Below are 18,150 nucleotides of genomic sequence, written 5' to 3'. Positions count from 1 at the left end.
TACAGGGATCCACATTTTTAATACACTTAATCTTTTATTTATAGAAGTAATAACTGTACAGAATTCTTTATAATTATCGAGATGTAGATTTTTGACCCATAACAAAGAGTCAGTAGGATTCACTCACCAATGATTTTGCTGGGGGAAAGCATTTTGTGCAAATAGTGATGAACTCGATTTTCGACTAAAAGGTTTAAGCCAAAGTTTTAGATACAGAACATTTAATATAAACACTGACCTCTTACTAAGTCTACTCCAGTGTATCAAATCATCCAGGGCTTATATTCCCACTCATAGCCCTGCAAGTAGTTTTCTGATGAAATAGATTCTTGAATATTTCAGATTTGGTAGGAAAAGGTGACTGACAGTTCTAGAAGTGGAAAACCACATATAAATAAATAGGATGCTTTTGTTACTGATGTCCTAAAAGAGTCTGTTGGGTTGACGTTTACTAAAGCCGAGAAGAAGCATCTAACCGACATTTTAGCCATTGCTGTAACCTGATGCCTCTTTGTGTTAAGTCTAAATGTTAACCATCTGTAGCTTTACAAAAGTGCCTCTGACCTAATTGTCAAAATATATTTCTCTCATTGTTGTAAATATGCAGCGTCCCTTTTTCTCAAATACTATTCCTGACCTATCTTTCTATCCACACATTGAAAGGCGGGACTGAAATTGAGTGTGAGAATTAGTTTCTACTCAGCTCATAAAGCAAAGAAAGCAATGTAATTGTTTTTAAATCCCCATGAAATTATGCATTATATTACAACAGTGGGAAAAGACTTAACACACAGTAAACCTCTGTACAGAAATGCTTTGGGAGACTAATCTTTTCTTGTGAGCTGCAGTGAGCACTACCTAATTCTACCTCTGGGAGGCGATCTCACACAAGCCGAGTATTTACAGTTCAGCTGTTGTATACCGTTTCATCCTGAGGGGCCTTAATAAGAGATAAACTATAGCTTAGAAAAATACTCCAGAATAAAGCTATCATAGGAAAATTGGAGCGACACATTTTTTGCATAAATATGTAGGAAGGCCATTACAGGCTAAGGCTTTTGGAGAAGAATGAACACACACAACACTCTGATAGTTGAAATATGTCTGTCCTTGCTGTGAGTCGTCCTTTAACTTGCTTGTAGTCTTTGCTTGTTCCTCTGGCATGAGCCTTTGTCAATCACCACAAAGTTCTCTCAAAACAGTGTTTCAATTGTGTCCGCTGTCACTCTTGTGGCTGAAGAGGGAACACAAGAGGAGGTTAGACATTATGCCGTCAACATAATACAGTTACAGGAAAACATGTAATGTGATTCATCCTAATCAAATTCAGTCACGGATACATGATCATGAGCTTCAGGTTAAGGCTGATTTAGGGACATGCTCGCACATAAGCCTGGAAAAATCTGTAGACAGGTCAGCAGGGTTTGTATTGTGTTAGTGTGGAAGGAAGCTTGTGTATGCAGTTTTCACTTGCTGGTAGGAAGAGCAAGAACTATGCTATTTAAGGCAATGTTTAACTGCTTAGCTTCAAGATCATGGTAATGATAGAATTTGCATTCTGCTTTTTCATGAGTGGCACTTTAGCTATTGATTTATGCAGGCACTGACTTAGCATTAATGGGTTTACACACTCGGCAGCAGTGCACTGAAACACACTGATGAAGGCATGACTCTCAGATGTAATGACAGAAAAGCATGCTTACAGATAAAAGGGCTGCTCTTACTTGTTGTCTCAAGATGTGTTATTCCACTCACATTCCGTACTCCTATCGCTCCATTTCCTTCAACACTGAAGTCCGTCTTTGCTGAACAAGCAGGAAGACTCTGTGAAGGACTGATGCTCCCATGGGCTGGTTTCTTAGCTACAGGTGGAGGAACTTTGTCAGACTTTACCCCACCGTTGGAGAAAGCGGCAGCCTTTGATTGGTCAGACATCTGCATGAGCTCTGCCGCCAAGCTTTGCTTAAGACTTGCCTGAGCTTCAGGGCAGGAGGCAGCTGCAGTCTCTATGACAACCTTTTTTGTGCTCCGAGAGAAGATAAAGCTGGCGGTAGAGGCTGGGCTCTTGTGCATGTCACAGCCGTCGGGTGATTTCAGAGACAGAGCACCTTGTTCAGTGACAAAGCTGTGAGTGGTTGACCTCACACCCAGTCGGGATGGCAGACCATCTCTTGAAGACATGGCTGCGGTTTTCATACGTATGGCTTCCTGTAAGCGCATGGAAGGGGTGTTAGGTGTTGCAGAGGATGTTTTTACTGTGTGAGGGGGAGATTTTAGTGACAGAGACTTGCGGATGGGCTTCTGTGGAATGCTCTGAGGTCCTGGGATTAGGACTGGGCAATTCTCCAGAGCTGGAACTCCCTGGTTTGATGACTTGTCCTCTGATGGAGCTTTAACCTGATCCTCAGTCATATTGACTGATCTGAGACGAACCATCTGAAGCAGAGAGGGGGTCACGAGAGGTATGTTAGCGTCCTCTTTGGGAATAGGTGCACTTTTGTGGCGAGAAAGGAGCTCCTTGCTCCTAGTATCTCGATTTGCTACACTGGGCTGCCTTCTGAAATTAACCCCATGGGCTACATTTTCTGCTGGTATTGGGGGTGCTACTGGGATAGTAATTGGATGTTGGGCAGGAGGCTCAGAGGGAGTGTGATCTTCACTTTTCAGAGAGTCTTGCATCAGGAAACTGCTGGAAGGAACTAAAGCAGAGACTGATACTACATTCTCTACTTTGGGAAGAGTTGGCAAAGGAGGTTCCTCCACTGGTGGAGCTGGGGCATTGTCTGAAACAGATAAAATGTCCTGCCCTGGTCTGCTAGAAAGCTCATCACAGGTGTTGGCTTGTGAAACCTGCACGTCAACCTCTTGTTTGGTGTCAGTGCCTGAGTGTGGAACAGCAGGAGGCAAATCTGGAACTTGTTCAAGGACAAATGTCCCTGTTTCACTTGAATCCACAATTGTCTCTTCAACATCCTCTGTGGGTCTTTTTGAGAGATCCAGCTCTGTGATACCATTGTCCATTACTTTTGTCACACTCTCTGTCATAAAGGGTGGAGGAGGTGGAGGAAAGTCAACCTCATCTCCTCCATCAAAGACTGAGTCCCCTTCCATAGGAGGTGGAGGAGGCGGCCAGCAAGACTCTATGACATGGACCTCCTCCTGTACCCTTTCCAATTCATCTGGTGGCATGGATACTGATGAAGTAGGTGTTTTCCTTGACAGGGGAGGTGTAGGGTGGTATGCTGGTGGAGGGGTAGGAGGTGGCGAGACCTTACTTATCTTGGGGACCTCAACAGAAAGCAACTGCATAGAGGGGACCTCCCTGTTGTCTTTTTCATTCTCAATCTTATCAACTAAATCTGTTACCCCATCCTGTGAGGAAGTCGTATGGCTCTCAACAGATAAATCAACTTCTGTTGTCCCACTGCTACTCATTTCGCTTTGTTGTCTATCCACTGAGGGCTCCTTAGACACCAATTCCTCTTTGTGCAGTACTGTCATGGATTTCTTCATGACAGGAGGGGGGTCTTTTTTTGGAGTTGACTCTTGACTCTCAGGTAGCTTTACTACAGTGCTATTACTCTGCTCTTGTTTCTGAATGTCTGTACTTACTTCCATCCTTTCTTGTTGAATACCTGGACTCTCCCTATTCTCCAGCTCCTTTTGAACACTTTCAGGACTAGGCTCTAACAATGTCTCAGGCTTGGCTTTGCTCTCTGACAACTCTAAGACAGATTTGTCTATATTTGATTGCTCTTCGACTAAAACTTGCATCTCATTGCTGGCTTCAGTCTGAGTTCCTGCTTGCTTAACTGTGTCCTCTATCTTTGCTGGTTTCTGGGTGACTTTGATGACATTAGGGCAAGGCCTACACAGGAGCTCAAAGGAGAGTCTGTTGTGAACCCATGTCTCTGGAGGAGGGGGACATGGTGCTTTGACTTTTGGAGGTTGTGGGATGTTCAACAGTTCTCTGATTTCAGCTCTCAAAGTTGAAGAATTGTTATTCGGAGTGAGCTCTTTGGGAACAACAGTGGATGTATATCCCTGTAGAGGCATACTTGGGCTACTTGTGGAAACATCTGGATTGACAGACTCGGATGTACCGGATGAAAGAGAGGTAAGAGAGGAGGAAGGAGAAGCTGCTGAGGATGAGGCCCGAGACACTGATCTGTCTGGTTTGACTGGTTTCTTCTTCTGTTTATCAGGGGAGGTTGGGGAGATCCCTTTGGGAGAAAGTGTGGGAGTTCCACTCTGACTTGAGTAGCCACTGGATGGGGACATGGTCCGTTCAAATTTAGCCCCTTCTGAGGGATTTTTTTGTGGGGATGAGCTGGTGCATTCTGACTGGGTCTCTGTTGCTCCACCTGCCTCATTGGAAGATGCCTGTGTGAGGCTCAAAGGACTGTTGGAAGCATTCTGGGAGATGGGCCCAGTGGAGTTTGGTATCTTACTGGTATCTGCGGTAATTGAACTCACCTCAACCTTTACTCCAGCATTTTCTGTATCGTTTGTCATCTCTCCAGTAAAAGATTCATTTAGAACTTTGCTGTCCACCAGAACCCTGGACTTGCTCCCTATCTTATTACAATGTAAAGAGTTTGTTCTCCTTGGAGGTGCTGGGGGTTGCTTGGTCTTCATAACAGATAGACTACGAGTGAAATTCTGTTTGGTCTTTAAATCCTCCCCAGCTGTCACTGAACCTGAAATACCAGACTCACATCCTTGACCTGTAAAAACATTTTCACTTTTGCTGCTACTCATGCTAACTGAGCTACGGAGGCTGACAAGGTCGTGTTCCTCACCAGACTGCTCTGCCTGGCTTTCCTGCCCATTCAGACCCACTCTCTGTGACTTACTACTACGTGTGCTACCCTTAGAGGATACAGGGGAGGAATGTGAAATAATGGTCTTTGAAGACTGCGACTCGCTCCAGTTTGATCCTGAAGCTGATGTGGGTAGAAGTGTGGAGTTGTTGTGAAAATTATCCATCTGGGAACCGTCGCCATCTGATCTTCTGGACAACAATGGGCTGACAGATGAGTCCCCAGATGCCAGGCTGCTTTTGCTAACAGTGCGGACACTGCCGCCATGGTTAACACTGCTGCCACGTGTGCGGCTGCAGCTGCGGTCGATCTCTATGACTTCAATCGAGGCTGGCAGGACCGCATTAGGGATGATTGTAGACAAGTAGGTGGCCTGAGGAGATATTGACATCACTGGGCCCTAGACAAAAAACAGAAATAGGAAATGTACAGCTCAGTGTCCAAAATGGTCAGGACTGTATTAGGTAAGATACTAAAGACTGAAATTTTAAAAAACCTATTTGAACTTAAAAGCCTTTTCCTTAACTAAGTGATTTCATTCTTACCTGGGGTTCTTGGAGAAAACTAAGCATTGTTGAAGAAGAGAAGGTGAAAGAAGTGGTCATCCCAGGTACTGCAAGGGACTTGGGTCTTAGATTTGAGGCTGGACCAAGATAGGAGCCAAAGCCCTGGTGGTTAAAGGGCTGCTCGTCTTGATTCATAGCCCGGAGGTGCTTTGTCAGCAGCTGTTCATCTCTGGTTGCTGCCTGCTTAGGAGTGAAGAGAGGACAGTTCTTAGGCAATTACAAAAAACATTACTGTATGTTAAATCTGTTCTGAACGAGTTCATTCTTTTGCAAATAACCCTTTACCTCCAGCTCTGAAAGGTGCACCCTAGCTCCCTCCTTATTTGCTACCGGAGTCCCTCCATCAACCGTCGGAATAATAACAACACCTGATTGGCTGACCTGTCCATCGTGGTTAAGAGGCTCGGTGGAAACAAGTTGCTGAAAGGTTGAAGTTCTGTGCAATGCTGGGAAGATAGCAGATCACTGTTACTGACATGTTCACCACCAGTGATATGTCTACTGGATATCAAGGATGATGGTTTGGACATACCAAGTTCTTTCTGGACCTGGTTGGGAATACCCATGATGGTGGTCCTCCTGCTCCTCTTCTTGCTCCTGTCCAATCTTTTTACTGGGTTCAGAGGCTTGAATGTAGAACCTGAGGGACGGATAAAAAAACTGTCATACTAAAGTAACTGAATTTGAGGAGGGTAAGTATTGCATTGACGAAAGTTTATGTGGCACAGGAGAAATAATTTAGTGAATATTAGGAGCACTGCACTATAATGCATTGAAATCATTGGGGAATTGGCTTTTTCAAAGGATTTTAAAAGAGAATTTTTGAAATATGGATCAGAATACCAATCACATTTTCTTTGTGCACATGCAGACACACACATACACACAGAACAGCATACTCTGCCTTCCAGCTGTGATATGCAGAGGCAGCCGCAGTGCTGTCTTCTGATGCTTAGAACTTTTGAGTAACCGAAAAAAGCATCAGCTTTGTGTGGCTCCCTGTGTGTGTGTATGCGTGTGTGTGTGTGTGTGTGTGTATGTGTGTCAAGTTCCTTTGATTTCAAACCGTAACAGCAGAGGCACCAAGCAGCTGGGTATGAGACAGGCATGCTAAATAAGTACTTGTCTTTGACTCGTTGTAAAGCAGTGAACCCGAGAAAAGCTCAAACTGCTTTCACAGATACAAGCACTGTGATTAGCTTCTATTTCCCTGAGATATGGATGCTTCCTCTCCAAGTCACTCTCTAAACACTCACACAAAACATGACTGTCATTTACCTTGGCGGGTAAGCACAGGCCTTGTCGACACAGCAGAGGTTAGTGTGGTATCGGTACTCTCTGTGGTGGATCCCGCCTCCGGAGAGCAACCTTCGTCCTTGGAGCTGATATCCTGCTCCGGACGCAGAGTGTCTGTTGACTGCGGTGGATACACACACACACACACACACACACACACACACACACACACACACACACACACACACACACACACACACACACCACACACACAGCAGTATTTAGTTGGGTTATTCTGTGTGTGTAGGAAGTGAAGGAAAAATGATCCACAGAGCTTTTAGGGAACTTACAGCAATGCTCTCATTGTCGGGAAAGTTCACTCCATTCTGGTTTTCTGTATGAACAAATTGACAAGGATCACAATCTAAAGTCATTCAAACTCCATCTATAATTATGCTTATACATGATCTATAATCAGTGATGTAATAATAAATAAAAAGGTGGCTAAAAATTAAGCTCTGGCTTCATATAGTAAATAGTATATCGTATATAATGATATAATTATAGTATTGTAGTATAATTTATAGTTACATGTCTCACCTTCCTGTTGTAGTATCTTGAGGCCTTCCTGGGCCTCAGTGTGCAGGTCCTCCAGGTACTGTGGCCTGCTGCCCTCAATAAAAACATTCTCCTGGTAGTGCTGAGAGGTCGTGTAGTGGACGGTCAACCTCTTCTGGTCCTCATTTCCCTTGGGTCCAGCTGTTGGGTTGATGGAAAAGAAAGGTCAGGGAAAACAGAACAGGAGAATACGCTTATAGCGGCTGTGCTTCAGTGGTAGAGTCGATCATCTCTCAATCGGAAGGTTGGGGGTTCGATCCCTGACTGCTACAGTCACATGTTGAAGTGAAAGACACTGAATCCCAGATTGCTCCCGAAGGCACAGCCATCGGGTATGGATGTGGCCTTTGCCATCAGTGTGTGAAAGGGTGAGTGTGACATGTAGTGTAAAAACGCTTTGAATAGTCGGAAGAATATAAAAACACAATATCCATTTAACATTCCATTTAAGGACACTTCATTCATAATTTCCATTAGTACTTCTATTTCCACACCTTTTCTATGGACTGAAAACACCACACTATCTTAAAATACAGCAGAGTTCCCAAAGCACTTCAAACCATATTTTCCAATGAAAAGTCCTTCTAGGTTACTTCCACTGCCTTGTAGGATATAAACATCAACACGTTTCAGACTCAACAGGTGTCCGTTGGCCAAATCATTTATCAGCTTTTCAGTGAATCCTCTGCACCTCCACCTGGAGTGACACAGCACGCTCCTCAAATCTCCTCAGCCGAGCAGTTTGGCGGGCAGATGTCCCGGCCTGACCAGGCTTTCAACAGTAAATGATTGCCTGGTTAATCTCCTGCATCCTGTATCTCTTGTCCTCTCAAGTCCGCGGAGGATTAGATTATCTGGATAGTCCACATTTGAAAATGCCACTTGACCCCCTGTTGTGGAAAATTTGTGTGGGAACTGAACCAGGCACTCATACTCCCACTAAGCATCATAGGGCAAAAAACTGAACGTAAAAGTAGGATATGAAAATACAACAAAGCGCTCTAGGAAAAGCTAGCAAGGCCGATGGTGCAAAAAGTGCAGTTTGGGTTTTAAATATAGGCATGGAAAGGGTTAAAATGTATTAATGTTTTTGTTTGTTTTTTGTCACTCACATTAAATTTAGTTTTCTTTTGGCTGTGTGGTAAGTTATAGAAGTTGTATTGTGTGTTATTAGCCAATCAAAGGTCAATGTGAGGTGTCTGATTCCCCTCCTTTGTCATTTCCAACACTGTGGCTCTTAGTCTCCCCCTGTCAGGTGACACTGTGAGACTCTGAATGTACATGCTTCACATGTTTGTGTGTGTATCAGAGCAGACACTCCTTCCCCTATCCTCCCGCCTTCGCACAGGTGAGGCAGTCCCAGACACAATGCCCACCCCTGTGTGTGACTGTGGGAAATCTCAGGTCATTCTAATTTGGGGATTGTCTGACGCAATCCAAGGAACAGAGACAAATTTCATTACAGAAATGACTCACATTGTCTGTGTTGTGCTATAACTACCAGTTGTGATTAATTGGAGCTGCCCTCAGTGCCGCCGGACCCCTGCAGGAGGGCTTTCGGACAAATTTAGATGATCGCCGAAAGAGGCAGTTAAGCCCTTTATCTCATTAGAGAGGACCCCCATATTGCCTGAATTGTAATTCTTGCATGCCAGTGTGTCTGTGTTTGTGTGCGTGAGTCAGAGACAGTGATCAGCACACAAAATTTGCAATTATCATCACGTCTTTGGACTCACTTCAAAGGAGGTTTGGCTATAACCTCCACTGTTTAGCACAAAGTTTTTAGAGTATATGATGTATTTGAAAATGTCAGCTTACCTCCAGAAACCTCAATCAGAGCAAACTTAGAGTATTACTGTCGTACAAAACAGCCATCATTACTGTCAGCAGCTTAAAGTCAAAGCTACAGCCTGCATGTGACTCAGCACTCACCCTTCTTCTTGAAGACAGACAGCAGAGAGTGGATGCTTTTCCTCAAGTAGACCACCATGCCTACAACAGTGCCATAGCAGATATAAAAAATGAAGATATAGGGGTAAAGCCGAGTCCAGCGAGTCCTTGTTCTGCCAGAAAAATCAGTTTGTTTTACAAAGAAGATCCGGATGCTCTGAAAAAGCTTGACAGCAGTTTCTCTGTGAGATGACCTGTTGTCAGAGTGAGAAGCTCTCTCCTCCTTCTGCAGAGTGTCTGAGTGACTTGGGACGGACAAGTACACAATGAGATCTGCTTCAAGCCAAAGCAGCCTGTCCCAGCTGCCTTATCCCTGAGTCTGATACCTTCCTCCCTCCCCCCCTCTGCTCTCTCTCTCTCCCTATTTTGCTCTGCTGCTCACGCAGGCTCTCTCCCTTTGCGATTTGGTCTCTATTGTCAAATAAAGAAACCCCCCCCGCCACAAGAAAAACGGCTGTCAAAGTTTGGCTTTTAGGAGGCATCCACCCCCAGTTCACTCAATACAGACAGACACGTGCGACTTTGTATATGCACACGCAGTAAATTTCCCTCCTTGCATTTTAGAGCAAATGAAAATTAAATTTAAAATTTAAAATAAACATAGCTGGAATGTTTTTTCATTTTGTCTCATACCTTTTAATGATCTTGTGACATATAAGATGAATCTTGAGAACCCCAAAGGGATGCTGCCCGACAGGTTGGGAACCATTTCTTTTGAAGGGTGATTTGGTTTATGGTTAGTCTGGACTGTTTGGATCAAGCATGCAAGATCACAGAACATCTTAAATGTCACCTTGTAATAACTCAGAAAACATATAGTAATGACTTCAACACGATTCATAATATAAAACTTTCCCTCATAACTAGATACTCAGGACATCAAATAATATATCTAATAAAAGTAAAGACAACTGTGATTATAATTTGACTTACTAAACTAACTGCATTCTTCAGCTTCTGCCATAATAATGTTTTTATAGGTCAGTGTGCAGCACAACAAGCATGCCTCCTTTCGTTTATTGTTATCAATATTAATTATGACTGTAATAAAAGCTGAAACTACACCATACTCTTTGATTTACTGTAGGGGAAGATAGTTCTATTTGTCATTGTCCTTTCCTTAATGAAAGCCCTCAGCATTATGTATCTGTCTGGCGCTCTGTCTCATTATATAAGGGCTTCAGGGGCTCCATCTGACAGCAGAGGTTGTGTCCTCACAGTGAAAAGCTAAACAGCCACCATGACGTACTGTAACATCTTGCTCTCACCCCTTCCCCTGTCTCACATCTTTCTGCCTTTCTCTCTTTGTCTGCCCCTGTGCCTTATAGCCACAGAGGTCTTGTTTGAGTTATTTATAGCTGACACAGCCCTGCTTCATCGCAGCAGCTCTGTGTGTGGATGCGTTTCTGCGTGCCTACTAATGTTTCCTGACAAACTGCGGAGGCTGTGAAATACAACACGGCAATTGGGGAAAAAAATGGCTAAAAAGGCTGATTCTGAGCTAAACAAACAACCGGTGCTGCATTCAAGGATTATTTCACGGCAGCACTTTGGTCCACTCGTCCACTGAAAGGGTGTCTATTCCCAATAAAGTGGCACAGCAGGGGGCTACAGCTGGCTCATACACCCAGACCAGCTGGAGGGACACGCTGCAGACTAACACAATTACCTCCGTCCATACACCCACCATCCCTCCTCACTTACTCATAACTCCTGATGCTGCGATAAAAGTGGGGATACTGAGCTTCTCCAGTCGGGAAATCTTGACCCCGACGTCCAGGGTCAGACGGCCTGGCCATGGGTGCTGGTTCACTTTAGAGCAGCTTTAGACAGAGGGAGTCATGCCAGAGGATTAACTCTATCAGTGGCTTAACCTGTCTTCACCTGACACTTACTTGCACCTGACATCTGTTTCCCTGTATCAGCAACATGATGTCATCTCACTCTTTTGTTTTTAATATAACATTTTACAACATTTTCAGTTCACACCAAAGCTTGATTTGTCCTCTGGGTTATGTCTCTCATCACCATACTCATTAACTCCTAATCCAAACAAATTTGTGCCAGACAGTTTAGCATTATCAGAGCATAAAAAAGCACTTTGTTCTGCAGCCCTAAAAGTTCCAAACACTCATTTTCCTCCAAAATAAATCCCTACCACACCCAGACCTTTACTAAGTGCCAATTTTGGGGACCCCCCTGTTGTTAACCAAGACCCCTCATATCAATATTCATTAGAAGGCCTAAAGAGACACCATCTGGTGTTGGGGGAGAGGCCAGAGGGGAGAGAGGGGATTCAAATGCCTTTGATTCAGCACCCGCAGCACACCATTCCACTGCATGAGCCAAACAGCACAATACATTACAATGGAGGATAGAAACATATGCTAGCTTCATGCTAATGTGGATTTCCCAAACTCTCTCATTTTGATGATGAATGTTTTGTAGATAAACTAGGAATACTTAAATGTAGACAGCCAAGCAGTCAATGATGTGGCATTTTAAGGGCTACTCAGATGTTTTACAGCTTTTTGTTGAACACTTAAATATCATAAATCAGGGACTTGTTGGGTAGTAGAACAGTCTGTTCGAGGACAATCACATTTCAGGCAGCCAAAAAACTTGCTTGTTAAAATGTCAAAGGTCAAAAAAGACACGCCTTGTTAGTGAGAGCAACATTCTTTTTAACGATAATGATTTGACAAGCCACTCCTTCTTTTCTGATTTACACCTCATGTGGTGATTCCAGACAGGTTTTGTTTCTAAATGTGAAAATGATACTAAAAGAGAATGACTTTTAAAGATATAAACATTTTTGAGCTGCTCTGAGCTGACTGTTCAAACAGTTAAGAGTGTAAAAACTGAAACCAAAAGTATTTTTCCTGCATTTTGAAACAGCTAAAAAGTAGTGTGAGGGTTTGATACATAGGAAGTGTGCCAGACCATGACGGCCTGACAGGAAACCTTTGCTTCTTGTCAGCACTCTGGAAGCAGAGTTCTGAATCATTTTTACACGTTTATGAGAGCATTTCGGAATATAGTCATCATGATTTTTTTTTAACTTTATAAAGCTCCTCCAGAGCCACAGAAGACGTTATACAAGTGTTTTCACAGTTAAAACTCACGAAGAGTGCATGTGTGAAATCAGTGGAGCGCCCTTTTAAACCCAAACTGATCCCTTTTCAGATAGCATCTCGTCAGGACAACTTGACCCACCACACCTACTCAGCAGAGAGGTGAAATATGGGATATAATACTGCTGAATCATTAGATAAATAATCAGACCTTAAAAATAAAAGCATATCTGTATACCTGAGCAGACACAGACGTCATCTCTCTGAGGAGAGATCGCATAGATAAGCTGCTCTGCGTCAGTGCTATTGTTTCCTCTACACACACATATGCTCTCACTCCACTAGAGAGTGCTCTATCAACTCTGACTGTCCGGACAAGATGAGACTGCAAAAACAACATGTCATCCGATGAGGACGCTCACTGTAGACACACAGAGCCAGCTAAGTGTAAAATATGACTCTCAGTGGACTGACCAAGCCCAAACTCTGACACTAAGAGACACACACTCATCGGAAAACTAAATACTGCGACCACATGGTGAGTATTAGGTCATCCAACGTCCTCGGCTCACCCTCTCACTTGTTGCACAGGGGAGGAACAATGTAAACAGAGAAGCAGAGAGAGAGAGAGAATAAAAAGTAAAAGCTGGTCGGCCTTTGTCACAACATCAGCATCAGTATCGGGTGAGCGTTCAGGCCAGTGGGCCATGAGGAGTAACAGGGCTTCCACTTCATGCCTGGATGGGCTTGAAAACCGCCACTGTGCCTGCATATCAAGGGGTGTGTGGTTCAGTGGGTGCATGCTTTGTTCATTAGAATTAAAGCGGTGTGGCAGGGTCAGAGCTGTGAAGACAAAGTGCATGGGTAAAACAGAAGCAGAAATGAAACATTGATCAAGTAGGAGTAGTGTTTTACAAAAGGTCTCAGACACACCTGCAGTGCCCAATCTGTGGACTAAATGTACAGAGGCTTGGGACTTCCTCATCATGTGATAGTTTCTTGATGTGTTTGGGAGATTTAATTAGCTTTTAGATTTAACATTAATTAGTTAATCTTTCAACACATTTTAACTGCACTTCCCTGTTTGTAGCAAGCAGTTACTTACAGTTACTCATTTTTAAAAGAGTCTCAAAAAATTTATCTCTCTGTTGATTCAAGAAATGTTACCGAACAGGGGTAAATAGAGATCCCCCATGACTTTATAAGTCTTCAGACCACACAAATACTTTACTCTACATGTCACCCTTTCATTCACAGATTCAACACTTAATATAATGCCATACAAGGCAACTGTTCTGTGAATGATTAGTTCATTCCCACACTATGCCTCAGCGAGCAATCTGGGGTTCATTCAAATCCTAATCCAAAAGGCAACTGGACTTGGTTGAAGTTCTTGAAGATGTTTCGCCTCTCATCCGAAAGGCTTCTTCAGTCCTAAATTGACTGGTGGACGGAGCTAGAAATATAGGCCTCTGTAGGTCATCGATATGCTAATAGATGTGCAATCAAGCGAGAGTCTTTAACCTGGGTTGTTGACCTTATAGCACAGAGTTGTTAGTACCCTCTGCTGCTGGTTGATCGTTGGGCTCACATGATCCTGAGTGTGATTTCAGCTGTTTGGCTTAACATAGAGTTTTGGTGTTCAGTATCTTGCCTGAGTATGTTGACTGGAGTAAGGCATGTAGACCGGAGGAGCTGGGGATTGTCCGCTGTCCTTACAATTGGAGTGAGACCCCGTCTATCTCTGAGCCACAGCTGCCTCTTTAATCTCTGTTTTACTTTAAATGGGACCATAATTAACAAAGTCAACTTCCTGCTGTATTGAGGAAGACTTTAAATGAGGGGTTTAGAGCAAAAATTTGTAATTAGGAAGATGTTAATTAATTTTCATATCTGTCTCCATACACTTCTTACAACAACCAGCGGATTTGCCCCCTGCTGGTCATTTAAAATAATGCAGGTTTAAAGGCACCTCCACATTGACTTCAATTTTGAAACCAGAGGCTACCGCCACTTCCTGGAACCTGTCTATGATATTTCCAGCACCGAGATGGTGTACAGGGATTAAAACAAACAACAGTGCTCATGTTCATCTTTAATGAAGGAACATGTCATCCAGTACAACAGTGTGCGATATACAGTAGAGCACAGAGTGTAATAGTTTGTTATGGGGAGAATGAGCTTATCACCTTATACTTTAAGATGGGTTTACACTTTGCAGCATCTTTAGTGGTATCAGTACATACAGTATACAGAGGTGACCTACAGTCTTTCACCGCTGACCACTTCCATTTGCTGCAATGTATTTGTTCCCCAGTTGCTCTTTCTACCCTTATGGACAGAGGTAATGAAACTGCCAGAGTACAGGAAGAGAGAGTTAAAATGTGACCAGCAATAAACCTCCAATCGCCCCGACACACAAGCACATATACACACACACACACACACACACACACACTCCGGTGTCATTATTCAGCTCATTGCTGCGCCCTGATTTGTATTCTATAGCCGCTGTGCTGGACTTGAGTTATGAGCTCTCCTACATTGACTGGTGTAGTATTAACCAGGGAGAGAGCGAGGCAGGCTAACCTCCATCCTCCACACACATATCTAGTGGAATATTTCATGTACCTTGTTATGATAATATCTGGCACTGCACCATCTGTTCGGATGGCCTGCACATGATGAAATATGAGCTGCGAGATCACGCTCGTTTGTCAATGTTTCTATCTGATGAGAGCTAATAGCGGTCGAGCGAGCATAAAAACAGAACACACAAAATGTGAAACTTGTACTAAAGGGACCCAGGAGATGGTGTGAGGTTGACAGCAGGAGTGGAGACGCAGACGTAGAGACACAAGGGAGGGGGCTGGGGAAGTAGGAGGGGCAGGTCAGGGGGGCGGACATAAATCACAGAGTACAGTAACTGTCACTAACCCTGAATCATCTGCATTTCTGAGTTCCTCTGGGTGGCTTTGCAGAGGGGGTGAGATAAAAAGGGAACAAAAAGGAAGTGAGTGGGTTAAAAAGAAATGGTGAAGAGGACAAAATAAGACTTAAAGAGAGAGAGAGACTAAATATGCGAAAGTTCTTAACTCCTGGTTATCTTTCGGAAACATTGTTTAAATAGAGATGCCATTTTACCTCTATGTCACATGAATATGTAAGTTAAGATAATTAAGTGAAACATGTCATTGCATTATTTTAGTTATGGTTAATTTGCTAAAAATCTAACTCCCCTCAAGATATATATTTATGGCCTCAGCTTACAATTGCCAACCACGCATCAATGTGTATTATTGTTGTTTCTGTAGCTGTGTCCCAATCCAGGGGCTGCATCCTTCGAAGGAGGTGGTCCACGGAGGATGCTCCATTCATAGCCTGCATACACCATTAAAGCCGAACTGAAATGAGAAGGTCTGGTCAACAGAGGATTTCCTGTTCGCGTCACCAGCTGTTCCCGCCCACCAAACGCCGCTCCTGTCGCCTAGCAACAGGTAGCTAGTGGGCTAACTTGCTAGCATAACTAACGTCAAGTAAGTTAACCTATTATTTTAAAGATAATTTGTTTCAAGGGTCCATTTTTTTTAAACATACACACACGCTAGCTATTCGATTGAGTTGAAACCAAAAACTTTTACATTTAAAGTGTACTCCTCGGCCGCGTAAAAGTCCGTCATCTCGTATGAATTGGCGCGCAATGCATCTCGGGATACGTTTGGCCGCAAAGGATGCACCCAATGGATCCTTCGCGGCCCAGGACAAGGAGGATTTGTCAGCCGCATCTGAAGGAGCAAGGCCAAGTGTGACGCACTTGGCCTTCAAATACGTCCTTCGAAGGCTGCAGCCCCTGGATTGGGTCACAGCTTTTATTTATCTTTGGTGGGTGTCCATGCGAGGCAGCAAGACATTCAACCAACCTACTGATCAGCTACCAAGTTTACATAAATATAAGTATTAAAGTAGAACAAGACATCAGATACTTGGTCCTTATCAATATTCACAAGTTGTTCAATTGACTTTAGAAGATCACTGCGTTATCTTCCTCACCTAACCCTGGTGTGTCGTGTCCTCAACAGAGATCAACTCATGTTAACTCCTGTTTTAATTCCTTGCCTGAAGCAGGTTGTACACCTGAGCTGACGTGACTAGTTCATAATAGTCGTTCTCTTGCTTGCTCTGATTGTTGGTACTTTTCTTCATGTTAGAGGAGCTCTTTTTGCTCCTTGTAGTTTAAACTTGACAGCTCTTTTTCAAGCTCATCTGAAGCTCTGTAAATACAATTACAGATATGGCTGTATCATAGTGGAGACACAGATGAGCCACTGTTCACTACATTCATCTACTGTCTTGAAACAAGATAATAAATTGATTTGATGCCAGTTTGTGTGGGAGTGAGTGCGGGAGTCCTCTGGGTGACCCTGGTAAATGAGAGGGTACGGAAGATGCAAAGGCCTCCAGACAAAACCACCCAGAGAGAAGCCAGAGAGTACACAGTGCAGATTAAACTGCAAAGAAATCTGTCTTAACTTACTTTGTATGGGTTTCAAATGCAGAGTCACAGAGACAGGTGTCAATAGCTTGAAAAATAGTCAATCAAAGAGCCAACAGAAGCAAAAACTGCATAAGTAGTAAGTTAATTACCATCACTCTTTTCAAAGTCATACGTTTACTTTAGAAATAAACATTTATTGGCTCATGCTGGAGTTTTTCCAGTGTTTTTGTAAAGTAAAGTCCAAGGACAACACAACACAAAGACATGAAGTCCTTAAGAAACCTGCTTGGCAACATCTGGAAATGAAAAAAGGCACAGGTGCTGCAGGTTATTCAAGGGCACGTCTCCATAATGGCGAATGGTCTCATTTAGAATGATTGATGGGTTAATGAGAGACCCACGGCTTCCGCACAGACTCATCTCCGAGCAGGACAGGACGGGACAGGCCCAAAGCCCCCAAGTTTTACTCCTCTGTCTGACCTTAAATCACTCCTCACTAAAGTCTGAGGACTCAATCAGCTGCAAACTTTTAAAACAACCAGTTTTCAATAAATAAAGCATATATTAAAACCTTAGCTATAGTTTTGCAATTAGTGACAGCATGGGCTCATATCAATTTAATGAACAGTTAAACATTTTGGGAGAAACATTATTTGCCTACTCAAAGTTAGATGAGAAGATTGTTTCTACTTTCATATCTAATTATAACACAAAAGCTAGCAGCTTGGTTAGCTTAGCTTAGAACACTGGAAACAGATTGAAACAGCTAACTTGGCTCAAGGGTAACAGAATCCATCTACTAGCTCCTCTAAACAACACTAATTAACAGGTTTGATTTTTAATTGATTCCCTAAAAAACATCTCTTTAAAAATGTCATGTATTAGTTTAACAAGGAATTATTTTATCCTGATTCTAGTGTTTTTGCAAAGTTAAAGTTATAATTTCGAAGTTTCGTTCTATTTGGCGGCACCTTATGGCGATAAAAGGCGATTATGGGCGCATTCGCCAACCGTAGAAGCCAACTTCTACGGTTGGCTTCCTTTGTTACGGTTGTAACTCTTGATTTTCCTCGCTGACGGTCGGTTTCCTTTTGAGACTGTTTGCCTTCATCTGAGCGTCAAATTTGTTTCTTTTTCTTTGGATTTTCACTTATTTTTCGATCTTATCTTAGTTTGTTCAGCCATAGTAGATTAATATTTACTCACAACACTCGCAGAGACCGGAAAAGCAGCCGCTTAGCTCCGCCTACCCTCTCTGGCAGACCGACTGCTGGGTGATGGAAAACGCGTTACCAACTGGGCGCCCCTTGTGATTTTTTCCGCAAATGTCGCCACCGACACCCAGTCCATAACATAGAATGGAGAATTCAATTACGTCACCACTTTAC

General features: G+C 43.2%; 1 protein-coding gene across 5 annotated transcripts in view; it reads right to left on the bottom strand.

Moving 5' to 3' along the window:
* Positions 1-44: 44 nt before the first annotated feature.
* Positions 45-18,150, bottom strand: part of nhsl3 (NHS like 3) — a 41,800-nt gene continuing 23,694 nt past the window's right edge. The window contains exons 2-9 of one of the 5 annotated variants that reach the window (XM_069681758.1): positions 7,226-7,384; positions 6,976-7,019; positions 6,668-6,806; positions 5,922-6,029; positions 5,675-5,835; positions 5,369-5,572; positions 1,725-5,223; positions 45-1,234 (exon numbers count right to left, since the gene is read on the bottom strand). In XM_069681758.1, coding sequence (XP_069537859.1) covers positions 1,194-1,234; positions 1,725-5,223; positions 5,369-5,572; positions 5,675-5,835; positions 5,922-6,029; positions 6,668-6,806; positions 6,976-7,019; positions 7,226-7,384 — 4,355 coding nt within the window. In that variant the 3' untranslated portion in view covers positions 45-1,193. Of the gene's footprint in view, positions 1,235-1,703; positions 5,224-5,368; positions 5,573-5,674; positions 5,836-5,921; positions 6,030-6,667; positions 6,807-6,975; positions 7,020-7,225; positions 7,385-18,150 lie in introns of all 5 variants that reach the window. The other 4 variants (XM_069681757.1, XM_069681762.1, XM_069681759.1 and 1 more) reach the window with 4 other exon arrangements.

The sequence above is a fragment of the Semicossyphus pulcher genome, unplaced genomic scaffold (assembly GCF_022749685.1).
Source record: "Semicossyphus pulcher isolate SPU_LCO1_2020_fin unplaced genomic scaffold, fSemPul1.0.p SCAF_5, whole genome shotgun sequence".
NCBI lineage: Eukaryota > Metazoa > Chordata > Actinopteri > Labriformes > Labridae > Semicossyphus > Semicossyphus pulcher.
The sequence above is the reverse complement of the archived record's forward strand: the minus strand, read 5'-3'. Positions and strand labels throughout refer to the sequence as shown.